The sequence below is a fragment of the Oncorhynchus mykiss genome, chromosome 13, assembly GCF_057628025.1.
Source record: "Oncorhynchus mykiss isolate SJ-2025 chromosome 13, ASM5762802v1, whole genome shotgun sequence".
Classification (NCBI taxonomy): domain Eukaryota; kingdom Metazoa; phylum Chordata; class Actinopteri; order Salmoniformes; family Salmonidae; genus Oncorhynchus; species Oncorhynchus mykiss.
In genome coordinates this window covers 58,341,947-58,369,433 of record NC_143034.1, presented here as the reverse complement: position 1 = coordinate 58,369,433, position 27,487 = coordinate 58,341,947, and the positions used below count along the sequence as shown (strand labels likewise).

Genomic DNA, 27,487 nt, shown 5'->3' with positions numbered 1-27,487 from the left:
CCTTCCATTTCAATATTATCGCTTGCACAGTGCTCCTTGGGATGTTTAAAGCTTGGGAAATCTTTTTGTATCCAAATCCGGCTTTAAACTTCTTCACAACAGTATCTCGGACCTGCCTGGTGTGTTCCTTGTTCTTCATAATGCTCTCTGCGCTTTTAACGGACCTCTGAGACTATCACAGTGCAGGTGCATTTATACGGAGACTTGATTACACACAGGTGGATTGTATTTATCATCATTAGTCATTTAGGTCAACATTGGATCATTCAGAGATCCTCACTGAACTTCTGGAGAGAGTTTGCTGCACTGAAAGTAAAGGGGCTGAATAATTGTGCACGCCCAATTTTTCAGTTTTTGATTTGTTAAAAAAGTTTGAAATATCCAATAAATGTCGTTCCACTTCATGATTGTGTCCCACTTGTTGTTGATTCTTCACAAAGAAATACAGTTTTATATCTTTATGTTTGAAGCCTGAAATGTGGCAAAAGGTCGCAAAGTTCAAGGGGGCCGAATACTTTCGCAAGGCACTGTATATATATATATATATATATATATATACAAAAATGGATTCCATTCATTTTTCCCCCTTGTCAATCTACACACAATACCCCATAATGACAAAGAAAATAACAAAAATGATTGTTGAAAATTTAGCAAATGTATTAAGCATATATTTTTTTAAATACCTTATAAGTATTCAGACCCTTTGCTATTAGACTCAAAATTGAGCTCAGGTGCATCCTGTTTCCATTGATCATCCTTGAGATGTTTCTACAACTTGATTGGAGTCCACCTGTGGTAAATTCAATTGATTGGACATGATTTGGAAAGCCACACACCTGTCTATATAAGGTCCTACAGTTGACAGTGCATGTCAAAGCAAAAACCAAACCATTCTGCAGTATTGACGGTCCCCAAGAACACAGTGGCCTCCTTTATTCTGAAATGGAAGAAGTTTGGAACCACCAAGACTCTTCCTAGAGGAAGAGGGGGAGAAGGGCCTTGGTCAGGGAGATGACCAAGAACCCGATGGTCCCTCTGACAGAGCTCCAGAATTCCTCTGTGGAGATGGGAGAACCTTCCAGAAGGACAACCATCTCTGCAGCACTCCACCAATTAGGCCTTTATGGTAGAGTGCCCAGACAGAAGCCACTGCTCAGTAAAATACACATGACAGCCCGCTTGGAGTTTGCCAAGAGGCACCTAAAGGACTCTCAGACCATGAGAGTCCTAGCTGAAGGGGTGCTCTCATCTTATCTACCAACATAGACAGGGCTCTAACTCCTCTAGCTCCACAATGAAATAGGGTGCAGGCCAGGCAGCAGGCTGTTAGCCAGCCTGTCAGCTTAGTGGAGTCTGCCACTAGCACAGTCAGTGTAGTCAGCTCAGCTATCCCCATTGAGAACGTGTCTGTGTCTCGACCTGGGTTGGGCAAAACTAAACATGGCTGTGTTCGCCTTAGCAATCTCACTAGGATAAAGACCTCCTCCATTCCTGTCATTATTGAAAGAGATCGTGATGCCTCACATCTCAAAATAGGGCTACTTAATGTGAGATCCCTCACTTCAAAGGCAATTATAGTCAATGAACTAATCACTGATCATAATCTTGACGTGATTTGCCTGACTGAAACATGGCTTAAGCCTGATGAATTTACTGTGTTAAATGAGGCCTCACCTCCTGGTTACACTAGTGACCATATCCCCCGTGCATCCCTCAAAGGCGGAGGTGTTGCTAACATTTACGATAGCAAATTTCAATTTACAAAAAAAAAAGAAGACGTTTTTGTCTTTTAAGCTTCTAGTCATGAAATCTATGCAGCCTACTCAATCACTTTTTATAGCTACTGTTTACAGGCCTCCTGGGCCATATACAGCATTCCTCATTAAGTTCCCTGAATTCCTATCAGACCTTGTAGTCATAGCAGATAATATTCTAATTTTTGGTGAAAGGCTTTCGGAGCCATCATCGACTCAGTGAGTTTTGTCCAACATGTCTCTGGACCTACTCACTGTCACAGTCATTCTCTGGACCTAGTTTTGTCCCATGGAATAAATGTTGTGGATCTTAATGTTTTTCCTCATAATCCTGGACTATCGGACCACCATTTTATTATGTTTGCAATTGCAACAAATAATCTGCTCAGACCTCAACCAAGGAGCATCAAAGTCGTGCTATAAATTCACAGACAACACAAAGATTCCTTGATGTCCTTCCAGACTCCCTCTGCCTACCCAAGGACGTCAGAGGACAAAAATCAGTTAACCACCTAACTGAGGAACTCAATTTAACCTTGCGCAATACCCTAGATGCAGTTGCACCCCTAAAAACTAAAAACATTTCTCATAAGAAACTAGCTCCCTGGTATACAGAAAATACCCGAGCTCTGAAGCTTCCAGAAAATTGGAACAGAAATGGCGCCACACCAAACTGGAAGTCTTCCGACTAGCTTGGAAAGACAGTACCGTGCAGTATCGACGAGCCCTTACTGCTGCTACACCAAACTGGCAGTCTTCCGACTAGCTTGGAAAGACAGTAACATGCAGTATCGAAGAGCCCTTACTGCTGCTCGATCATCCTATTTTTCCAACTTAATTGAGGAAAATAAGAACAATCCTAAATGTATTTTTGATACTGTCGCAAAGCTAACTAAAAAGCAGCATTCCCCAAGTGAGGATGGCTTTCACTTCAGCAGTACTAAATTCATGAACTTCTTTGAGGAAAAGATCATGAATATTAGAAAGCAAATTACGGACTCCTCTTTAAATCTGCGTATTCCTTCAAAGCTCAGTTGTCCTAAGTCTGCACAACTCTGCCAGGACCTAGGATCAAGAGAGACACTCAAGTGTTTTAGTACTATATCCCTTGACACTCTGATGAAAATAGTCTTGGCCTCTAAACCTTCCAGCTGCATACTGGACCCTATTCCAACTAAACTACTGAAAGAGCTGCTTCCTGTGCTTGGCCCTCCTATGTTGAACATAATAAACGGCTCTCTATCCACCAGATGTGTACCAAACTCACCAAAAGTGGCAGTAATAAAGCCTCTCTTGAAAAAGCCAAACCTTGACCCAGAAAATATAAAAAAACTATCGACCTATATCGAATCTTCCATTCCTCTCAAAAATGTTAGAAAAGGCTGTTGCGCAGCAACTCACTGCCTTCCTGAAGACAAACAATGTATACGAAATGCTTTAGACCCCATCATAGCACTGAGACTGCACTTGTGAAGGTGGTAAATTACCTTTTAATGGATTCCGACCGAGGCTCTGCATCTGTCCTTGTGCTCCTAGACCTTAGTGCTGCTTTTGATACCATCGATCACCACATTCTTTTGGAGAGATTGGAAACCAAAATTGGTCTACACGGACAAGTTCTGGCCTGGTTTAGATCTTATCTGTCGGAAAGATATCTGTTTGTCTCTGTGAATGGCTTGTCCTCTGACAAATCAACTGTAAATGTCGGTGTTCCTCAAGGTTCCGTTTTAGGACCACTATTGTTTTCACTATATATTTTACCTCTTGGGGATGACATTCGAAAACATAATGTTAACTTTCACTGCTATGCGGATGACACACAGCTGTACATTTCAATGAAACATGGTGAAGCCCCTCGCTAGAAGCCTGTGTTTCAGACATAAGGAAGTGGATGGCAGCAAACTTTCTACTTTTAAACTCAGACAAAACAGAGATGCTTGTTCTAGGTCCCAAGAAACAAAGAGATCTTCTGTTGAATCTGACAATTAATCTTAATGGTTGTACAGTCGTATCAAATAAAACTGGGAAGGACCTCGGCGTTACTCTGGACCCTGATCTCTCTTTTGACGAACATATCAAGACTGTTTCAAGGACAGCTTTTTTCCATCTACGTAACATTGCAAAAATCAGAAACTTTCTGTCCAAAAATAATGCAGAAAAATTAATCCATGCTTTTGTTACTTCTAGGTTAGACTACTGCAATGCTCTACTTTCTGGCTACCCGGATAAAGCACTAAATAAACTTCAGTTAGTGCTAAATACGGCTGCTAGAATCCTAATCATAATACTCCAGTGCTAGCCTCCCTACACTGGCTTCCTGTCAAGGCAAGGGCTGATTTCAAGGTTTTACTGCTAACCTACAAAGCATTACATGGGCTTGCTCTTGCCTATCTCTCTGATTTGGTCCTGCCGTACATACCTACACGTACGCTACGGTCACAAGACGCAGGCCTCCTAATTGTCCCTAAAATTTCTAAGCAAACAGCTGGAGGCAGGGCTTTCTCCTATAGAGCTCCATTTTTATGGAATGGTCTGCCTACCCATGTGAGAGACGCAAACTCTGTCTCAACCTTTAAGTCTTTACTGAAGACTTATCTCTTCAGTGGGTCATATGATTGTAGCCTGGCCCAGGAGTGTGAAGGTCAACGAAAAGGCTCTGGAGCAACGAACCGCCCTTGATGTCTCGGCCTGGCCGGTTCCCCTCTTTCCACTGGGATTCTCTGCCTCTAACCCTATTACAGGGGCTAAGTTACTGGCTTACAGGTGCTCTTTTATGCCGTCCCTAGGAGTGGTGCGTCACTTGAGTGGGTTGAGTCACTGATGTGATCTTCCTGTCTGGGCTGGCGCCCCCCTTGGGTTGTGCCGTGGCAGAGATCTTTGTGGGCTATACTCGGCCTTGTCTCAGGATGGTAGGTTGGTGGTTGAAGATATCCCTCTAGTGGTGTGGGGGCTGTGCTTTGGCAAAGTGGGTGGGGTTATATCCTTCCTGTTTGGCCCTGTCCGGGGGTATCATTGGATGGGGCCACGGTGTCTGCTGACCCCTCCTGTCTCAGCCTCCAGTATTTATGCTGCAGTAGTTTATGTGTCGGGGGGCTAGGGTCAGTTTGTTATATCTGGAGTACTTCTCCTGTCTTATCCGGTGTCCTGTGTGAATTTAAGTATGCTCTCTCTAATTCTCTCGTTCTCTCTTTCTTTCTCTCTCTCGGAGGACCTGAGCCCTAGGACCATGCCTCAGGACTACCTGGCATGATGACTCCTTGCTGTCCCCAGTCCACCTGGCCGTGCTGCTGCTCCAGTTTCAACTGTTCTGCCTGCGGCTATGGAGTCCTGACCTGTTCATCGGACGTGCTACCTGTCCCAGACCTATTATTTGACCATGCTGGTCATTTATGAACATTTGAACATCTTGGCCATGCTCTGTTATAATCTTCACCCGGCACAGCCAGAAGAGGACTGGCCACCCCTTATAGCCTGGTTCCTCTCTAGGTTTCTTCCTAGGTTTTGGCCTTTCTAGGGAGTTTTTCCTAGCCAACGTGCTTCAACACCTGCATTGCTTGCTGTTTGGGGTTTTAGGCTGGGTTTCTGTACAGCACTTTGAGATATCAGCTGATGTACGAAGGGCTATATAAATACATTTGATTTGATGAGAAACAAGATTCTCTGGTCTGATTCTCTGGTCTGATGAAACCAAGATTGAACTCCTGAATGCCGAAGAGTTCTTGGACGAAAGACCAAGACTACGCAGGTGTGGCTTCGAGACAAGACTCTGAATTTCTTTGAGTGGCCCAGACAGAGCCCGGATTTAAACCCAATCAAACATCTCTGGAGAGACCTGAAAATAGCTGTGCAGCAACGCTCCCCATCCAACCTGACAGAGCTTGAGAGGATCTGCAGAAAAGAATGGGAAACTCCAAATACAGGTGTGCCAAGCTTGTTGGGTTATACCCAAGAAGACTCAAAGCTTTAATTGCTGCCAAAGGTGCTTCAACAAAGTACTGAGTAAGGGTCAGAATACTTAAGTAAATGTTATATTTCAGTTTTTTATTTGGCATACATTTTCAAACATTTCTAAGAATCTGTTTTTGCTTTTTCATTATGGGGTATTGTGTGTAGATTGATGAGGATATCATTTAAAAAAAAATCTATTTTAGAGTAAGGCTGTAATGTAACAGAATGTGAAAAAAAGTCAAGGGGTCTGAATACTTCCTGAATGCACTGTATATAGAGTACCAGTCAGGAGTTTGGACACACCCACTCATTCCAGTGTTATTCTTTATTTTTACTATTTTCTACATTGTAGAATAATAGTGAAGACATCAACGCTATGAAATAACACATATGGAATCATGTAGTAACCAAAAAAGTGTTAAACAAATCAAAATATATTTTATATTTGTGATTCTTCAAAGTAGCCACCCTTTGCCTTGATGACAGTTTTGCACGCTCTTGGCATTATATATATAATTATGTAGAAAATAAAGGAAAAACCCTTGAATGAGTAGGTGTGTCCAAACCTTTGACTGGTTATTTATTGATATATATATATATATATATATATATATATATATATATCAATAAATAACCAGTCAAAGGTTTGGACACACCTACTCATTCAAGGGTTTTTCCTTTATTTTCTACATAATTATATATATAATGCCAAGAGCGTGCAAAACTGTCATCATATATATATATATATACTGTATCACAGTTGGTTGGTGGCACCTTAATTGGGGAGGACAGGCTTGTGGTAATGGCTGGAGCGGATTTTATGGAATGGTATCTAACGTATGGTTTGGAGACGCAGCCCATCCCATCCCAAAACAATTCAGATATCTCAAGCTTAAACAGACAGATTTTTATAGGGATTTTTAAAATTTTGCTAATTTGATTAGTACAAGGGTCCCATTAATAGGTTTTACCATCAGTGGCAGGAGTGCTAAAGAAACTATACTCCCTAAATCCAACCTCATGTTGTTAACCTTTGACAAAAACCCAAGAAACTTCAGGCACTGTCAACTTCTGACCAATGCCTTTTCTCCTAGGTTTTATTATTACTTTAGTGATGCACACACTTTCATTTGCTTTCATAGTGCCACACACAGAAAGTCAGACTTGCCCCCCCCACACACACACAGTTTTGTATTGCTATCCTTGTGGTGACCAAAGAATTGATTCCCATCCTAAATCCTATTTACCCTAACCTTGAACCTAACCATAGCCCTAACTTTATTCCTAAACCCCTACCCTTAAACCTATATCAAACCATAACTCCTAGCCTTAATTGTAACCCTAACCCCAATTGTAACCCTAACCCAAAACCTAACCCGTAAGCCTAAAATAGCATTTTTCCTTGTGGACTCATAAACAAAAACACACACAACAGCTCTCTCTCCCTCCTCAAGTGCTCCACTCCTAATGCCATGTTGGAGGGGATCACAGGGAGGGGGACTGAGGGTGCAGGAGGAGCTCTTAGGAGAATATATATGAGGGACAGCTGAGAAAGACCAAAATAGCAAAGGAAACTTGTCTGACCCCCCCCCCCCCCACTCATCATCAATTTTAAAACTGTCCATCCATAGTTCATCCACTATTCTAGTTGTTTTTATATATTCCAGTCTGGTGTCTTTGATTTTGTAAAAATTTTAAACAACTTAAACCCAAAGTGCCGCCAGACAGGTGAGAAGCTTCCCCAGTGTCGGGAGACTAGGGTAGGGCCTGTAACCTGCCGTCGGTTGTCTGTGTTGTTCTATGACCTCTGATCTGCCTTGTTATTGCCATGGTAAAGTGTAAAGTAAAGTCATTTTTAATGATCCTTTAGTTTATTTAACCAGGGAAGTTACATTCCAGGATGCTTGGTCATATGGTGTACCATACATTATCTACACACAGTTCTGTAACAGGACCCCATACTTCCTTATATAGAGTGCACATAGCCTACTGTATTATAAGACAGGTTACTAGGGGTGTTCAATGTCGGTCTTGGAGGGCCGAAATACTTCTGACTTTCATCCTCTCCTTCTAATAAGGGACTAATTCAGACCTGGGACACCAGGTGAGTGCGATTAACTACCAGGCAGAAACAAAGTGTTTTGGCCCTCCAGGAAGGGAATTGAACAGCCCTGGGTTACACCCTATGGCTTGTTTATATCCTGTCACAGTGTGAGGAGGTGTTAATATACAGATGTATGTGCTTTGTGTAAGGTGACACACTTCCATGCTCCCCTGGACAAATCTATCACATTCTAGATGATTGGTATGAATTTCTGCTATGTGGTGATGCCAAAGTCTCATCTTTGAGACGCACATAGAAAACCACTTTCACACTTCAACTTAAAAGGCTAAAGTTTCAACTTTTAGCTGACCCAAAGCAAATATGGATGCGAGCCTTGCTCAAAGGCACATTCACAGATTTTTCACCTAGTCAGCTCAGGGATTTGAACCAGCAACCTTTGGGTTATTGGCCCAATGCTCTTTACCGCTAGGATACCTGCCACCGTGTGAATTTCAGTTTGATCCGTTGATCTGATATTCTTAAATATGTAACTTGTTTATTTTACCACTGGTGTCTCACTAGTGTACATTATATTAATCCCCATATATCCTTATCTCAGAACCCAGATCCAAATATTAATATTAGCTCACTTTTCATCTCTTGGTTTTTCAACTGAATGTGTTACATGTTGGCTGGTGGATGGATGTCCCATCAGGGCAATACCAGAGAGGGCTCTTTGATACTTATGTCTCTCTATTATGTCTATTATGTCTCAATATTATGATTTAATTAAACTGAGTCTTGTCACACTTTTTAATCAGTGGACATTAATGGTTTAATTCACAGCTAGTGTTTGTAGCACCCTCTGGTGGTACAGCATGGCTGAGCTGCATCAACTTTTGGCGCATTAAAGTTGCTTAAAAATAATGGATACATTTAACATGAAGGATATACACCTAATTATATAGTGCTGCACTGTAACTTATTAAACGGGGATGTGAAGCCTTTACTTGACAGTGTGTAACAACACATCAATATATATGAAGTTTAACACATCACAAGGATGTTTTACATTTGAGTCATTCAGCAGACGCTCTTATCCAGAGCTACTTACAGTTAGTACATTCATCTTAAGATAGCAAGGTGGGACAACCATATATCACAGGAATATAAAGTACATATTTCCTCAATAACATAGCTATCAGTAGAAGCAGAGCTAGAAGGGGGGGTCAAGCGCTGATGAAGTGTTACTGTGTTGTTGTTGGGTTTTTTTGTGTGTGTGGGGGGGGGGGGGGGGGGGGGGGTCGAGGTGAGGATACTGTTTAAGAGGTAGGGTTTCAGATTTTGTGGAAAATGGGCAGGGACTCTGCTGTCCTAGCTTCAGGGGGAAGCTGGTTCTACCACTGTGGTGCCAGGACAGAGAAGAGCTTGGACAGGGCTGATCGGGAGCTGCCCTCCTGTAGGGGTGGGAGGGCCATGAGACCTGAGGTGGCAGAATGGAGTGCTCGGGTTGGGGTGTAGGTTTTGAGCATAGCCTGAAGGTAGAGAGGGGCAGTTTATCTTGCTATTCCGTAGGTAAGCACCATGGTATTGTAGTGGATGCGAGCTTCGACTGGAAGCTCTTTGCTTCAATATTGCATAACTACCCTGATTGCTGACAGAAAGTTAAGCTTCACACTTACCATCAATATTACCTAGAAAATATACCAGTGATTTTAATGATAATTTACAAACAGTAACAGACAAACCAGTAGGCGTGCCAGTACTCTGAAATAAGAAAGTGACTATCATTTGAGCAACTAGAGAGTTTAAGAGGAACAGGTCACCTGTGTATACAGCATGAGCTGATTATAGTCCTATAACCTAATGTAGCAGGTGCAAAAGAAACACCCGAGCAGAGTTCCCACATCAGGGCTGTATCCCTGACAACCGGATGCATCCGGTTGCAACACCACTATGGGTGATAGTCTTATGAGTTTGATGATGAGTCTCTGCTTTGTGACAAGACATTTTTAGGCTCACCATCAACCTCATAGGACTATAATCCCATCATGATGTATACACAGGTGACTAGTTCTTCTTTAATGCTCTAGTTCCTCAAATTATAAAGGCACTTTCTTATTTCAGATTACTGGCATTCACACCAAAATCCTCATCAAAATAACCAGAGTGGTGACTGTCTGATCTCTGTGGGTCAGTGTTCACTCAGGTCAATGAGATCCTCCTCAAGCTGCGCCTCTTCCTCCTGCCTCCTCCTCAGCCAATCAGCTCTCAGCTGCTTCACCTCCTCTCCATAGTAATCATGTAGCTTGGTGAAATCCTCTAGAGGATCAGTCCACTTGTGGCCATTCCCCATATGGTGGTGCTGGTCCATTTATCGGTGTGACATGTGCGTTTCTCTTGGGCCAATGCTTAGGGGACCTCTTATTGATTACGTTGCTGGGGATTGGAGGGGCTTGTAATAGATTACTGGCACTGTGGCTTCCCCCTTCTCTCCTCTCTGGTTCTGGCATGAGGAAGGAGGAGGAGCATGAGTTCAGGTAAGTCATGGATTGGGTAAGGCACATTGAGCCTGGACCAGTCACAGTGGTTCGTGGATGGGATTCAGCAGGGCCAGCTTGGCGTTTAGCCTCTGCTTAGTGACAAAATAATAGAGGTTGAGAGGCAGGAAAGGAACACATATTTTTGAAGCATGAATACAACAATACACACACACACACCACACTTTCTCCACACACTCACCTTCGTACTGCTTCCCCAGGTCTCTGACCAGCAGTGAAAGGTAGCAGTGGCTGGCTGTGAGCAGGGCTTTGACCCAGCTCTCCTGGCCCAGCTGGTCCTCAGCAGCAAGCCCGTAGGTTTTCAGCCCTGAACCTCTGAACACCATGGAGAAGGCAAACAGTCCTCCCTCAGACTCACAGCGCTGGACAGCACAGCCCTCTAGGACAATAACCCCCAGCAGGTGTCGATCTGCCGGACGCTCCTGGTAGAACAGGAGATTGGCTTTCAGGACAAACCAGCGCCTCTGGTGGGAGGAGGTCCTCTCTTTCTGATGTGGTATGTGTAAGAGGAGGATGCCAGGGTGGTGGGGTGAAAGATGGAGAACGGGAGGAGTAAGTAACAATATTGTTGATGAAGGGAAGTTGTAAAGAGTGAGAATAGATAGAGATAATTTTACCCAAATGAGTGCCATTATACAAGCCCTCCATTTCAAATCAAATCAAAGCCCTTCATTTCAATGTTCTATTTATGTCAGTGATATATCAATAGGGGGGGGGTTGACATTGATAATAATTATTATTAGACAGGGAGACGCAAAAGGCCAAGAGAAGACTGTGTTATAACAGAATCTCACAGCATATTGATATATATTGATAATGTAATTTGTCTCTTGCTTGTGTCTGTCAAGTTTTACAATACCTTTTTGTAGAGGTAACCTTCTTTATCTATCGGTGAGGTGCAGGATAGGTAATGGGTTAAAATCTTCTCATGGATCTTCATTACAACGTTCTCCAACAAAGAGAGGATCCTTTAGAGGATGAAAGGCATCCTTGATAATATCAATCCAGCACCAGTAGTACAAACACATAACCTTTGAGCCTTGTTTGTCTGTCATACCTCCTTTCTTTTTTACCAGTAAAGAAGAAACATTGCCAGTAACCAGTTGCCATCATCCTGTATTCAACTAGTCCATTCTTTATGACAATGATCTTAAATCTACACACAATTTCCATCTCTATCTCTTGCCAGTCTAGCGGAGGAGTAATGTGTCATCCAAGCTTACCTCTCAGGGTCACTCTCTATCCATCCAATTGTATATGTTTTAGATTTTCTGCCATAAACCTTCACTTGTTCCTCTCAGTCTAATTTCCACAGTAGTTTGTGTTCACTGCAACACATCTAAAATAAGACAATGTTTAAATATAAAGTTTCAGGTTACGAACACAGGTCCTTCACTGGGTACTAGAGGACAAGTGTTGAAATATAAATAACTCAACCCACTTCCTTGAAACAAAACCCTGACACACAATATTCTCTCTCCCCTCTACGCTTAAGTCCACACCTTCTACCCAGATAGTATACATTGAGGGGGTGTTCTTCCTCACTTCCCTGTTCTGTGTAAAATGTTAAGTTAATTTCCTCAGTGATGCTTTAGAAAAAAGTCTTACTATATCAAATTGTATTAAATGTGTTCTTGAAGTTGATTAAATGTTCCTTACTTTCTCTGGTGATTGATTCATAACCAAGAATGAATCCTCTCATTAAGGCCTAGTTGGACCCTATAGCGCCACTACATTAACATGAGTGGTCATGAGGGCCAGAGCCACATAAACAGAGCTTTATCATTGCAGTTTTTACCTATTGAAATTAAGCATTTTTATAAACAATAAAAAAAAAGGACTAGAAAACAATGAGAGTTATTTGACCTCGACCAAGGAAAAACTGAAATCATAGAAGCCCAAAGATGATAAAAATACTATGATGCTTACCTGAACATGGTAACAACACAAGGCTCATAAGAAAAGGAGGAGTGTCATTAGCCTTCAATAAATTGGTCTCTAGGGGTAAATACCCCCCAAACACCCATGAAATGGCCTTGCATGGATTCGTTACATAAGATTTAAACACTTCGAAACGAACAGACTCTGAATACACCCCGTTGTGGTGCTGAACGTTTTGAATTGTTTATAGAGAACTTTTTGTGACCGTGACACCTCTTGAACACGCCGCAGAACTGTACGCATCAGGTTCGACATCACTTCCTGCTTAGTTGATTGGCGCTTGCAGACTTTTCGTATCGATAGCCAGCGAGGTAGTTTTTGTTTTCCTTAGCTATCTGCATTTAAATACATGTTGTATTTTTGGTATTGTTAATTATCCTTATCCATCCTCAGATACATGCAAGGTGTTGTGAAGCTAGCTAACTTACGCTCCTTTAACGTTACTTACCAACTCTGCACGTGTCGTTGTTTTCTTGGTACCTGCTAGTACTGTAACGTTAGTCAGCTAGCAAAACAAAACAAATTTACCTAGCTATAGCTGTAGTAGTCACACTATTGTGGAGATAATCGTATCACCTAAGTTAACGTCACGTGGAATAGTGTATTCGCTTAAATATTGATAACATACTTTTTCAAAGGCTTCAGTAAATGGTTAGCTCGCTAACTAACCTTCGTTAGCTAGCGCAGTAGTTAGCTAAGAAGATTGCTTCCATTTGGTTCATTATAGTACAGTAATATATAGACATGTATACTACAAACATGTACATTTAGATTTATTTTCTCTTCTGTCATCAACAGAATGTCAAAAAGAAAAGTCACGTTTGGGGACGGCGATGGTGGAGAGTTGTTGGATGAGGACGTTCCAAAGAAAAAGGTGCTGCCACAAACACTTGTTCTCAGATCTTAAGTACAGTGTTACATTAATTTTTAACAGCATAGAGTGGGACATACGAATTACATCTGACCAACACAAATATGCTTTTTGATGTAAGAATTCTTCAGTTACTTGTGTTAGCTAGAGGTATTTGTTTGAGGGTTTTCTATACTGACCAGTTTGCTTTATCTCACCTGGGATCTCGCCAGTTATGTGAGGATGTGGTTGGGCCGGGCTCCAGGTTCAAGGGGAAACATTCTCTGGACAGTGACGAGGAGGACGAGGAAGAAGATGGAGATAAGAGCAGCAAATACAACATATTGGCCAGTGACGATGTGGAAGGTTTGTCTTACCCATTTGATTGTCTTCATAACTGAGACCTGGCACTCCAGTCATTTAATGGTAGACTCTGAGAAATGGCATTGCCACAAGCAGCACTGCAGATATTGGGATGAGTAAGACGCAAGACTTCCCTCACACAGTCACACACAGTATCTACACATGTGCACGCGTTCGCCTTACCCATTACAATGTGGTAGCCACAGGACCAAATCAGCGGAGAAGTTGAGCGTTGCACTTCAACACTCTTAGCTGTTAGGCAATTTGATCCACCATGCTGTTTAGTTTTTTGCATCTGTCATATCGCTGAGTCTAACTGTTAATGTCTAAAAGTGCATGTTTTGTTTTAGGTCAGGAGGGGGCAACAATTAACTGTGACGAGGGAGTTCCCATCACACCCTTTAACCTGGATGAGGAGATGCAAGAAGGGCACTTTGACTCTGAAGGAAACTACTACGTCAAAAAGGATGAGGAGATCAGGGACAACTGGCTTGACAACATTGACTGGGTAACTGTGTCTTTAGTTATTTGATTAGTTGTTCACTGCAGAAATGTTACACACAGTGAAGTATGGTATTTGTCTCGCTCTTTAGGTGAAAATAAGAGAGCAACCTACTAAACGAAAGAAGAAAGGTCTGGCAGCCAAGAGGAGGAGGAGAGCGGGGGATGAAGATGAGGCAGAAGAAGAGAAACAGCGAGAGGAGAAGCAGGCAGACAGTGACGAAGAGGAAGACATGGAAGAGGAAAAGGAGCCAGTTGAAGACCCCCTGGCATCCTTCAGCCAGCATCAGCTCACAGAGGCTGTGTTGGAGTTGCTATTACCTGGGGAGACTGTTGCCGCAGGGCTTCGCCGGCTTGGAGGCCTAGGTGGGCATAAGAAGGGAAAGCAGAGGGGAGAGAACGGGAAAGCAGAAGAAACAAATAGGGATACCGAAAAACTGGACAGGCTCACGGCACTGGCAGACAGACTGGTTGGGAGTGGAGTGTTTGAAATATACCAGCAGACATATGAAAAGCTGGCCTACACACTGAAAGGGAAGAGCCAGCAGCAATCAGTGGGGAGGAGTTTAAATGGGGAGGAGGAAGAAGATGAGCTTGACATGTTTGCAGACAAAATTGACGAGAAGCACAGTGTCAAAGCTCCGGACAAAGAGGATCAGGATGATGAGACGGGTTAGTGAGAGTAAATTGGTTTGCGTTCAGCTGGTTCCAAACCATTTACACTACTATTACAGGTGCTATTTTTGTTGACTTTTGAGATGTATGTGTAAACATATTTTGTTTATCTTAAGTGAGTGATGAGGTGATGTGGGAGTATAAATGGGACACAGAGGAGAATTCTGAACTCTACGGCCCCTTCAGCAGTCAGCAGATGCAGGTTTGAATTGTCTCTCTATTTTCAATTACAGTATAATGGACAATAAATTAAGGGCAGTAGTATCTGTACTTCTGCTCTATTACCTGTCCTATGGGTAGGAACATCAACAGTACCTGCCATTCTGTTACTGGTCTGTTTTCCTGGTGGTCACACAGTTTATTTTCCTTCTTCCCTTATGATCCTGTACCTGGTTATACTGGATTAGGCCAGGCCGGTTCTGTCCAGTAATCCCTATTTTCTGTCTCTTTCAGGGCTGGGTGGATGAGGGCTATTTCAAAGATGGTGTGTACTGCAGGAGGATTGAACAGGGAAGCGCTCAATTCTACAATTCCAAGAGACTAGACTTTGATCTTTACACATGACCATGATGAGTTCTTGACTAATAATGTTATGTATTATGTTGTTTCATGTGGACCCCAGGAAGAGTAGCTGCTGCGTTTGCAGTGGCTAATGGGGATCTTAATAAATACCAATGATAGTCGCTCACACACACATCCAAATTCTCTGTTATCTGATCTCTTATTGTATGTAGCCTTACTGTTTTAAAATAAACAAATTGACATGTTATATGGTCTATTTCTTGTCTGCTGCTAAGCCTACAAGCAAGGTCTTGAAACATTGCTAAATCATTTTACTAAATATTTTTTGGGTTTCTATATAGTGTTACATTGGTTTTAAGAGCAGTTAGACAAATTTGCTAAAATAACATTTTGTATTAGACTGGCTTCTGAACCAGCTACTTTCCGTCTTTCTGATTGGTTCTAATATACATCACTCGAGGACAAAGACTGCTTTCTGACTTCTGTTGGCCGTCCTTACCTAACAAGATCCTTTCACTAGAATGCAGTTGGTTGAGAGACGTTTATAGCTTTCCTTCATTGGTTAGATTTTCTGGAGGGATTTCTTCCATGTGAACGCTTCCCTCTGATTGGTTTCTTGGTCGGTGTGCCAGTGGAACTTTTGATCATGAACCGACATTTGTGAAATGGTTCAACTTGGGCGCCGTCCTGCGTGGTGTTTACGTTAAAGATGTCTGTACACAATTATATTATAACAAAACGTAATATCTTTCTTAGCAAATAGTTGGGGCGGTGCGGTAAGTTTACTACTTCAAGTTGGCTTCATAAAATATGCATATTTTTAATGTTTATGACTATAACGTTATCACAGCAGTGCATTGGCTGGCTGCGAACGTTAGCTAACGTAGCTAGCTACTAATACTCACCCTACCGTCATTTTACGTTATCCTCCTTGAAATGGTTGAATTCACCCGACTTTACCAAGCCAACTTAGCTAGCTGACGACCACAGACCGTAGCTGGCTATTGCGTTGAAGTTCACGATATGCACAACACAGATCTACTGCTAGTTAACGAATAACGAGCTCTTGTAGAAGTGGCCTCCACCGGTGTACCATCCCCATGACAACACCAATAATGTGCTTTGTTCAAAAGAGTGCACGAAAATTATATATTGTCAATAGGAGGCAAAAATTATGCATTTGAACAAATACGTGTAACTATTAGTGGCTTATTCGCGTATTTGTTAGCTGACAAGGTAAAACTAATCAAATCACGTTTTATTGTTCATTCTGGAAAGGTTAAACTAGAAGGTGATCTATATATGTGTTGTTAGCTGGATGAAAATAAAACCACAAGCTAGCTAACATTTTCCATTTGTGTACATTTTACACAAATGTTTACTGTGCAATTGTTGAACATATACCATAAGCAAGCAAGCAAGCCAGTCACTGCCTACTTAATTTGGAAATGAGATAAAAGCATGTTTATCAAATGTTTCACATGTTGATGTCCAGCATGTTTATTTCTGTTGTCTTTACAGAGAAAGACAGATAGGGGGAGAGTGAGGATGTTGATCTAGTTCCCTGGCTCCCCTAAATAGTCTGACCAATGGAGGGAGATGCCAAGGTTCCCCCAACCCCTTTCTGTAATCCCCCTCACAGCGAACCTCCACCCCACCTTCTCCCTCTTTCCTCCATCACCCCCAGGTATAGTTCCCCTCCCACCTTTTGCTTTCCTCTTCCCCCTATTTATATTCTTGCTTGTTTGAAACCCATGTTTTTAACAACCATCGCAATTACTGAGAGCTACTGGTGAAGAGTCCAAACCATAACTGTTCTTCTCCCACAGCTGTGAAGATGGCAAAAAGCCTGGTGACAGGAGGAGGAGTGGGCGCATTCAGAAGACACCGAAGAAGCAGGAGCCCAAAGACACAGTGGCAGAGTCCAGACAAAATACATCCCCTGCCAAGAGGGAGAGCAGTGTGGTAGTTTCATGTTTAAGTCTTAATGGTTTCTTAGATATTATAGGCTACTTAAAAGGGTCTTGTTTGGTAATCAGTTCACTCCTTTCTGATCCTTAGATGCAAGTGTCTCAGTCCCTGTCAGTTAAGCTAATGAGAGTTGATCCCCCCCACAAACAACTGCTAAAAAAGGTATGCAATAAATGTCTATTTGTGCATGGGCCGCTTTCTACTGTATCCACTCTAGATAATCTGTCTGTACATCAGTGGTGGTCGGTGCTGATTTAAGATTAGGGTGGACAATTTATTACATTTTTATGGGCATGGCCTTATTTCTATGACAGCATATTGGGTCACTGTCATTCATATTCAATTTAGCCAGCTCAATTTAACATTGATAGCTTTAGGCTACTACATGATACTACCACATGATTTTCCCTATACCCATCATGAGGTTGCTACAGCGTAGCCTACGAATTAAAGTTTATAATGTTGGTGCGTGCACAGGCTGCGCAACTAATTGGAGTTATCAAGGTTACAGAGAGTGACACATTAAATACCTCCTTGCACACTTGCCTGCATCTAGCTGATCTTGGTGTAATCATTAGTCCAAACAGTTGCAAACAAGAGTTTCAATTGGACAAATTCAGGTAGGTTTATACCTGTTTCGCTCCATTTGCTTCCGTTTAATAAAAGTTTCTCAAAAGAGTCGGCAGAATTAATACACCCAGTATCACCCGCACAAACGGTTCACTTTCATAGCAGCCACATACAAACAGCATCATCAATTTGCTCGATGTATAATTCCTTCTCCTTCCATCTACGCACTCACTTTTTCCCTTCGCTTGTGGTCTACTTTTGGAATGTAGCCTAATGGAAGAATGTCGCAAATGCTCTTACCCAGGTGATCAAGATGAAATAACAATAGCCTACGATTAGTACGGCTATAATATTAGTTTGTTAAAAGCTAGTGTGATCAGTCCAGAGGGTTCCGATCTATGCGGTGGCGTAAACAGAGGAAGAGTCAGGTTTTTATGTTGCAAAAATAAGTGATGTATTTAATGTTCACAGAATGGCACTCGGCCGGTTCAATAAAGGAAACAAAATCCTAGCTCGGTTCAGAGCACTTTACTTACACACCAATGAGCCTTTCGATAATCAACAAATTAAATAGTCTCTTTTGTGGCTTAGCTTGACATTGACTCGCGATTATGGGAATCACTCACGTTCTTTATCTTTTAATCCGTTCTTTGTCTTTCGATGTCCTCTTCTGTCCGTTTCTGGTTTCTTCGTTCTATATTTCTCCTTATTTCTTTGTCCGTTCCTTCCTCCCCTCCCGCGTTTCCCACTATTCTCTTTTTTTCCCCCTGTGCGTAATTGTCTCTGTGCCTTCACCTGCGCCGGTAATAATCCTGTGACGTCGGCAGGGATTCCCTGAGTTCCCCCGCCCCTCTGACTCCCATTTACCCCCACACCTCCGGATGGTTCACAGCAGGCTAATATAACTAATATCTGAGTTTTTTTTAATGTACATGAGAAACAGCCCTACCAATTTGTAAATCATTTTGTAACCCCCCCTTCCTGAGAGAGAAAATAGACGATACGATCGTATATCAACAACGTTTGGACAGGACCATGTGTTATTCCAGACATGGCCCAACCCTAGTGCACTGTGTTTTGGTTGTACAGTGCCCTACACAGTGATGTGGTGTAAACGGTAGAAAGATGTAAATTAATCCTCTTACACGGTCTGCTGCATCTTAGAGATGCACAGCAAGGAGCAATAATTAGTGTCTGCAAACATGACTGACCTAACTAGCCAGACATCCTCAGTGATGTTTACATTAACAATCCGTTTTATTGCAGATTGACACTGTCTCTATAAAAGCCATTTTGCAACCAAACAACAACAAAACATTTTTTTTTAATAAAATCTTTAATAACCTATTTATTTTTCATGGTCACTATGCGTGATTAAAGCAGAGGCAATTATTGGCAAAGTGATTACACTATGTGGATATGTTTATGATGTAAATATTTACTTACTTTGCAGAGCGGTTTGGATCTCAATGTTGCATCTGAATGTCAAATGTCTAAGTGAGTATGATGACTTACATAGAAGTTCAATGTTTTTTTGTGTGCATATGACTTTATTTGTTCAAATGTCTAGAAACCAAGTGTTTTACCATGGGTGGAGAAATTGATTCAGTCAGTGGCTGTTTCGATTAACCTATCAAGTGATTTTTGTCAACATTTAGCAAGTTTGCATAGAAAATAGATGCAACATTTGCCTGCTACGGTGCGTTTCCAATTAACTATCTTGTGTCGATTTAAAAACAGCTGGACGTAATTCCGTCACACCTATAAAAGAAGTGGTTGAAGTCTTTCCGTTAATCATTTAGGCAAATTGCGCATTATTAAATTGGTTATTGCCTGTATGCCCTCCAACCCATCTGTTTCATGTTTTGTGTGGCCTTCAAAAGCATAGAATTCAATAATTGACTATTTGCCACATTCTTATACAGCGTTTCCAAAACTAGGGGTCGCGACCCCATGCGGGGTCACCTGATTTGAAAATGGGGTCGTGAGAAACTCTGAGATAAAAATAAATAAAATTGCTCTTGGTTCATAGAACCGGGGTTACATCAGTAACCTCCGATAGCTGCTAGATGCAGTTGTAATAAACAGTGGTTTCTGTATTATTATTATTTTTTACAAATATGGTGAAGTCTTTTGAACTGTTTAAGCAACAACATATTATGACCCCATCACTGAAAGATGCAACTTTGTTTCCCTCTACGATGCCCACAATCCGCGCAGGACTCATTAGAACAGAGTGGACAAGACCAGGCACTAAATAAGACTGGGAGGAAAAGAACATCACCAATGATAGTATTTTCTACAGAAAAGATCATACAAAATGATTGCCGATCTTTTGAACTTCCCAATACCTTTCTGGTGCATTTCAGTCACTTCAAACCATACTTCCGTCAGATTTAAATATTATCAAAAGCACTGTCGGACAGATTTGTAATAGACTGTCATAGTCCCAATGGAAAAAAAGTGAACTTTGGCCGTTGATTCTATCACTTTATTTACATGGTGGGGTCCCTCCCCCCAAAAGTTAGGGAACCTCTCATATAATTCTCATGTGCCACTGTGAAAGCTGCACTCCTGTAGATCTGAAATAATTGAATGGTGAAACTTGCATCCAGCCGATCAGAAAAGCAAGGCGAAGCAATTCAGGCTTTCTTGAAAGTCAAGACCAATCTTATCCTGCAAAGAAACATTATTTTCATAGTTGAATAATACATTTAGAAAACAGTAGGCATTTAGAATGAAATGTTGAGTGGAGCTTTATAGTTATGTGATGACATCACGTACCTTAAGTTATTCAGCAATAATTTATTCTGAAAATTATTTCCATGATTTGTTGCAATAAAGATTAACAAAAAGAATAATCCGCCCCCTGTCGAACGGATACAAATGTTGTCGCTCTTTAGAAACGTTCTCCTATAGCTACTGTTTTTAATTACATGTTAATGTTTTTTTGTTGCGGCATTGCTTTTGTCAAATAAACCTGGGTCAATGGAAACCTGCCTAGTGAGATCAGTGATCATGGATGGTGTTGCTCAGTTGGCCAGGTTGATCTCTTTTGGGATGAAAAAGGATGGAGGAAAAATAGATGAAGTGAAATGGATGGAGTTAACATTTCAGATTAGGGGAAGGCTTGTCTGATTACGTTCAACCTCTTCATATCCCCAACTGTAGTTTAAGGTAGGGGTACTAGTCAGGGAATTATTTGGTTAAGATTCATTCATAAGTATTCATAAAAACAAGCTGGTAGTGCCTAGCCTTAGTTTGGATGAATAATACCATTCCACCTAATTGTAGTTTGTTAAACATACCTGTATTTTGTACAATAGTGTTGTTTTTCTCTGTTCATGTGTTTTTTTTTGTTTCTTTCCATTGTAGGAACAAAGACACAAAAGGCTCAAATAACAAAGCGATTCCATCCTCTTCCACATTAACTTTAGATGTAAATGCTACTGACAAGACTGAACATGATTTCAACCAATCAGGCATGGAGGTTGGCTGTGGAAAGTCCCCTGGAAGCCCGACCTCTGTCAAGCGATGGGTGATTGGCCCATTGTTTCAGTCATTTAAATCCAAGATGGCCAGTTTCACACAGATTGTCATGAGTCCCGTCCGACTTTTCAAACCCAATGGCTCCCCACCTGAACCAGATGTAGACGTCTCCTCTACCTCTCATAGTTCTCACCAACAAGTACCTGGGTATGAGCTAACCTCTGGCACAGTGCAACACTTGGAAGCTGGAAGAGGAGGAAATGACCCTGCCTCTCATAAACACTTAAAGTTCAGCATGGATCTAAAAACCCACGGCACTCCAGAAGAGGATGAGTTTTCTCTTGAGGGGAAACAAAATATGATGCCACCTGGAGATGCGCAAAGGGACACCTATATGTCAAACAGCTCAGAAAAGGAGACCAATAATAATGATTCATTACCTTGTATGCAGCGTAGTCCTCTACTCAGAAGCAGTATCAAGTGTGATTCTGTATCAACGGAGTCCCAGTTCAACTCATGCTCTTCCATGTCATTTCAACCCCCTGACCCCTCAAGTTCCTCATGTGGGTCCAAGCTGTCTCTCATTGTTCAAATGAAGGAGCAGGTGGATTTGACAGGGGCTCACCGGAGACCATTGCGCCGAAAATGTGTTTTTCTAAACAAAGCTGCATCACAGAGCAGTCCCTCTGCTGCAATTAACGCATCTGAAGCAGACCGCATCTCTAGTTTGCCAGCTGAAGTAGGAATCTGTGAGCCCAAGGCTAAACGGCTTGCCACAAAATCGTATGTAGAGTACAAAATCTGGGACTGTATTGACAGTGAAACATCTAGTCCATTTTCCTCTATCTACAATACCCCTTCTGCGAGTCTATGCCAGGCAGATGATGACAGCATAAAAGCTGTTGGTCTGCCTCAAGACCGAAACATGTTGGTGTGTGGTTCACAGTCACATATATCTATCCGGAAAAGTCCCAGAAAACCTGTAAACACAACACTGAACAACTGTGCCTCAGTCAGTCAGTGTCTTCAAAAGCAGATAGATGAGTGTGAGGGAAAGCAAGGCTATATGGCAGGCTCAGCAAAGGAAGTTAAGAGGAGATGCAGAGCAACTCCTTTTACAGCGATCAAGAGAGATGCAGAGAAAAAGAAAAGAGTGAAACCGATGAAAAGAGAGCGATGTGAAGAGGTCACAGAAGAAGAAACGGTAGCTGTTGATTTAGAAAGTTACACATTAACATCGGTAGAGCACGCAAGTGATGTAGAACTTGTCCAGCCGGGGGTTGGATCAAAACCGTGTGCAACTTCTAAATCTCAGTCTCTTAAAAGTAGGGTGCTGCTTCGGGTTAGCCAGAGTTCTACCGTATACATTGAAACCACTCAAAAACCCTCTGAAACACATGTACCTCTGATGGAGGTGACTAAGGACAAAGGTAGAGGTCGAAGTGGGCGTTTTAAGAAAAATACGTCTCTCACAGTAATGGCCACTTCAAGTAATGGGAGTGTGCTAGAGCACAGTAATGACAGTTTGTGTGACAACAGCATAGCAGCCAGCAATAGTAGGGGTATGACCAGTGCCTTGAGTTATGGTGACACTGACTCTAGTTCAGCATGTAATATGGAAATGGTAACTACCATGACAACCGCTTTGATGAAAGAAAATCATGAACTGCCCGTCTCCGAGTGGCCTCAAACGGCATCCAAAAATCAGCAAAAATACATCTGTAAGAAGAGGAAGATTTCCCCAGTGGTTGAAGTGGAGTCATCTCAAAATCAACAAAAGTGTCTGAAGTTGAATGAGATCACTTCAGAAGAGAGTCGTCCACTAAAACCACCGAAACAAAATAAATCCAGGAGGTCTCATAACTCAAGCTCAACCCAACAGCTTGGCACGTCTTCAGGGCTGACTGGTGTTGGTGCCGATCACTTGCACTCTTTGAAGCCCAGCAAAGATGACAATGTCCATGTAGCTTCTAGATCTTCAGACGTTACACAACAGACATTACAGACGACCGCAGTGGTGGCTGTCCACAAAGACGCAGGTTGGGGAGCAGAAATGAGTGGGTCTGACTCTAGCAAGAGCCCAAAGAAGAGTCGGAATGGATCTAATAAAATGTCTGTCAGTGATGCGTTACTGGTGGATAAGAGGTTTGTGGAACCCCTTGGTGGACGTAAGAGAGTCAGCCGAGGTCCGTCCACAGAGGACAATGACGAGACAACTCAGTCCCTGCAACTTGATCATATAACAGTTGAAGAAAAAAAGAGAACTGTGCCTTGGCCTGTGCGAACTTATCCCAAATGTTCAATCAAGCTGAACAAAAATATAGTGAAACATTCTATGGCTTTGCAAGGAAATGATGTGGCAATGGACTCTGATGTCGAAGTGTTTTCCACTGCCTCTGAACCAACTAACCTTGGCCAGAACAAGACTGTTGACCAGGCGATGATGGAGGAGCAGGGGAAGGAGGATGAGTGTTCTGAACTGCCTGTACCCTCTGAGATGAGGCTCAGGGGGAGGGGGCAAAAAAAGAAGCCAAAGAAAGCAGCGATTCAATGTAGGAAGCACAGGCCTGTGACTAGGAAGAGGGGACAGGAAGAAGAGGAGGAGAGAAATACAGCGATTGGTGAGCAGATGGACTTTTCATCAGATAACAACACCACCCTTAACAAGCGTCTGTTGCGTAGCTACTCCTGCCCAGAGATCCCTGCTCTCCTCCACCATGACAGCCACTGGACCACCTCTCTGCATGGCAGGATCCTCTCCGTACCCCGTCTCCACCCCTCCCTCTTTCCTCCTGTCCCCACTCCTCCCGCACCGTCCAGACGTCCACGCCGCCATACTGTCTCTAGTGTGGAAATTGAGAGGGAGATAGCTCCGTTATGCCTGCGTAAGGAGGTGTTTCCCTCAAGAAGGACCTATTCATTGGGAAACCCGTCCTACCACCTGTTACCCGGTGTGCCACCCTCCACTTCCATCTCTGTCTGGGCCTCCTGCTTCCTGTCAAGCCCCCTGGCCTTCCTCTCCAGGAAATTGCGAAAAGGAAGTCAAGCTGCCACTAGTAGTGCTTGCAGTCATGATACCTCCCCTTCCCCCTCCAGTGTTTCCTCTTCCATTTCACCATCCTGCTCTTCTGTATGTCACCTGTTCTCCAGTTCTGACCCCTGTGACCTGACATCAGACATATCCTCTGCTTCAGTCTCCTCCCTTTGCAGGTAAAACACCACTTTGTCCTTTGTTCAAAAATACATATTTCCTTTTTGATTACAGTAGTTAAAAATGATTCATTCCACCATGTTTCCAGTGCATTGTCAAAGATTCCCTTGGAGAATGAGACAAGCCAGCAGCATGAGGAGGATGGGCAGAATGTGGAGGACAGAAACCGTTTCAGGAATGAGTTCGAAGCCATAGGGATGAGAGAGGAAAAAGCATTGTCAGATTCTGAAATTAAGGTACACTGACCACGTAATATTTAATGTGAACTATGTCATTTACATATGACATACATTATGTGATTAGTTACAAAGATGAGTAGATAAGTGAGTCTGTCTTTAACCCACCTTCACCACTGTGGTGGTGTTTACACAGTTGGAAACTGGCAAACATGAGGAACGAAGGAAAGTGTCATCCATTCGAATTCGTAAATCCTTACCCAAACCCCTCCACAACCTCACACCCATGGGCCTGCCCAAGCCTATCAGGTATGTGTATTTGAAGTGTGTGATGGTGTGCCTGTATATGGTAAACTTGCTACCTGTATTCGTAAAATGTTATGACATGGATGACAAAAACCCCAACTAATCTGTTGTGTGTTCCAACAGGGTGAAGAAGAAGGAGTTCAGTTTGGAGGAAATCTACACTAATAAAAACTTCACCAAGCCCCCTGAAAGGTTACTGTTCACTCATGCATCTTATTGTTCATCCTACAGTACATGTAATCATCATTGTAATGACTGACTGTAACTTTCCTTTCATTAACAACTTCCTTGCTCTGTGTTTGTTTTTTCGTCCCAGACGGCTGGAGACCATATTTGAGGTGCCACTCAGTCGACGCGATGGGTCTCATTCCCTCCTTGGTCAGAAGCGCATGAAGCGTTTTGTGGAGTTCCCAGAGGTTGGTGTGGCCAGAAAGCCAAGGAAGCCACTTGTTGGTGCTGGGGCAGGGGGTGGTTTACCCAGGAAAGCTGGGGTTGGCTCTCCTTTTGGAAGGCCCAAGCGCGGGGGTTGCCTCTCTTCTAAAGATCATCCCACCCTCAATCTGCAGGAGCTTGATTCACTTCTTTGCTCCAAGCTTGACCAGCTGGATTCCTGGTTAGCTTTTGACCAGAATATCTGTTGACAAATGCCAATCAAAGGGGTACACAATAGCACATTTACATTTTCGAAAATATTGTTATTACAAATTGCCCAGCCCCGTTGCCTTCCATCCAACATCAAGCTCGTCCTCATCTTCTGTAATGGTTTACAATGTTTTTCTTTTGTGGGGGTGTATTATTTACCTTCCATTGAGTCGTTTAAAATGATAATTGAAGAATGTTTGTATTTTCATTGTGTACTATTTGTAGATAACGATATGGAATATACTGTTATTGTAATATTTGATTATCTATGGATGTAATGCATTTTATATCATTGGTTTAGGTCAGTGAGTGCATAAGTGTTTGTATTTAAAACTGCTACTATTTCTGCACTCAGTTTTGTTGATAATCTGTATTCTTAATATGCCAATGCCTCAGCCTTTTAATCATTATTAAACACTTTCTGCTTTATTTGCTACTGAATCCTACATTTGGAAGCTCACATGCAACTCAAATCTTTGTGGATATTATCCATTGACATCAATGTATATTTACACAGCAGTTATTGTATGCACATACTTCTCAAGTAAGGATTCTTACTAGCCAAACAATTTCCAGATGATAATTCTCAATTTAGCTGTAGGTGCAAACCTGTTATTGGCAACTAGCATCAAATGGCAGCTACTTTCAAGATATATTGAATGTTGAATTCTGTTTTTGGCCAAATTACAGCTGTAAGAAAATGTTTCTGGTTCTGACAATCAGACTTCATATTTTCTTTTAGAACCGGCCTTTAATTGTTGCCTGACTATTCCTGCCAATTCTTGCCTTGTATACACATTACATTGTATTGTTTTCTTCACCTCCGGATCATAACTATAGCAAATAAAATGTATATTGTCCATTTTATACATTTTTGTAAAAAATTCTATGTTGAATTGTTGTGTAAAATTGAACGTAAACATCATGACACTCCAATGAGTATTTCTATGGAAACATTAACATGAATACTTTCATCAATGCAGTTTAATGTTTTGTATCATTGTGGATTGTAATATTTGTTTTGATAGCAATATTTAATTGAAAATTGCTAGTCTATACAAATTACTTTTCTATTACATCACATTTTTTGTAATTATATTTCTGAAAATATTTGTCTTTACTATGTGGTTTGTATTGAATAAATGTATTTGTATGCATTTTTTTGTTACAACTAGAGAGTGACTTTATATTAAGTAAAAGGTATTTGTAGCTATATTAACTTAATGTAAATAAGGCAAATAGCATGAAAAGGAACTTAATTCAGATCAAATTGATGTAAATGTATTTTCATTTAATTACAAAATCTTTACAACATGCTATGTATAAATATAAAATACAAAGTAAGGCAATGACATGAATACAGTAAATGTAGAAATGATAATGTAAACAAAATGAAGTAATGTACATTTTTGGTATTTAAAACCAAAGGCAGTTTTCACGATTACTGTAAATCAGAAACACTGCCCTGATTTAATTATACCTAGTTCACAATTTGTCCTTTATAATTAGACATTTAGATTTAGTTCCTCACATATACAAATGTAGTTATTTCACTGATAAAAATATAACATTGTTAAAAAATAAAGTTCATGTTGCATTTCATAAATGGTCAAAGTGAAATGTCAAGGTCGAGACAGATAGTGGACATGGGAGTGTTTTGGAGTTAGGCCCCTGTATAGTGCCTCACAGTTTGTTTTGAATTTATACAGGATTTTTAAAAATCTGCTGTTTTATACTCATACAGTCTTGGACTCATGTATGTCAGCAAATAAACCGTGTCCATTAAATGCTATCTCAAAAACAAGTGCTTATTTTGTGTCCCCTTGCTCATCTCTCGTCTCTGAACCAACCTCTTATTCAGGAAGAAGGTAGTCTGACTACAGTCCTTACTCTTAAGTGCTAAAAGTCTGGTTGGGCTACTGATAAATGTCAAAATATCTTAATATTTATAATGTATTTA

General features: G+C 41.6%; 2 protein-coding genes and 1 pseudogene across 4 annotated transcripts; 2 read left to right on the top strand and 1 right to left on the bottom strand.

Moving 5' to 3' along the window:
• Nucleotides 1–7,557: 7,557 nt before the first annotated feature.
• Nucleotides 7,558–12,372, bottom strand: LOC110486677 (sesquipedalian-1-like; annotated as a pseudogene). Its single transcript, XR_016486023.1, has 4 exons — nt 12,240–12,372; nt 11,170–11,278; nt 10,492–10,798; nt 7,558–10,381 (listed from the first exon to the last, which is right to left on the bottom strand). The product of XR_016486023.1 is annotated as a sesquipedalian-1-like (transcript).
• Nucleotides 12,373–12,463: 91 nt separating this feature from the next.
• Nucleotides 12,464–15,409, top strand: cd2bp2 (CD2 cytoplasmic tail binding protein 2). The gene is made up of 7 exons (XM_021558447.3): nt 12,464–12,562; nt 13,050–13,125; nt 13,335–13,467; nt 13,815–13,972; nt 14,058–14,637; nt 14,757–14,842; nt 15,094–15,409. Exons 2-7 carry the CDS (start codon nt 13,051–13,053, stop codon nt 15,202–15,204), a joined length of 1,143 nt encoding a protein of 380 aa, XP_021414122.2. The 5' UTR covers nt 12,464–12,562; nt 13,050; the 3' UTR covers nt 15,205–15,409.
• Nucleotides 15,410–15,580: 171 nt separating this feature from the next.
• Nucleotides 15,581–27,328, top strand: prr14 (proline rich 14). Of its 2 annotated transcripts, XM_021558445.3 has the most exons (10): nt 15,581–15,938; nt 16,684–16,849; nt 16,992–17,127; nt 17,224–17,295; nt 19,157–19,200; nt 21,079–24,402; nt 24,492–24,639; nt 24,776–24,888; nt 25,009–25,077; nt 25,202–27,328. In XM_021558445.3, the coding sequence occupies exons 2-10, from the start codon at nt 16,752–16,754 to the stop codon at nt 25,524–25,526; spliced, it is 4,329 nt and encodes a 1,442-aa protein (XP_021414120.3). In that variant the 5' UTR covers nt 15,581–15,938; nt 16,684–16,751; the 3' UTR covers nt 25,527–27,328. The 2 variants fall into 2 exon arrangements, with proteins under 2 accessions (XP_021414120.3, XP_090053093.1); XM_090196967.1 differs by lacking the exon at nt 16,684–16,849 and having other exon boundaries at nt 15,793–15,938.
• Nucleotides 27,329–27,487: the final 159 nt, after the last annotated feature.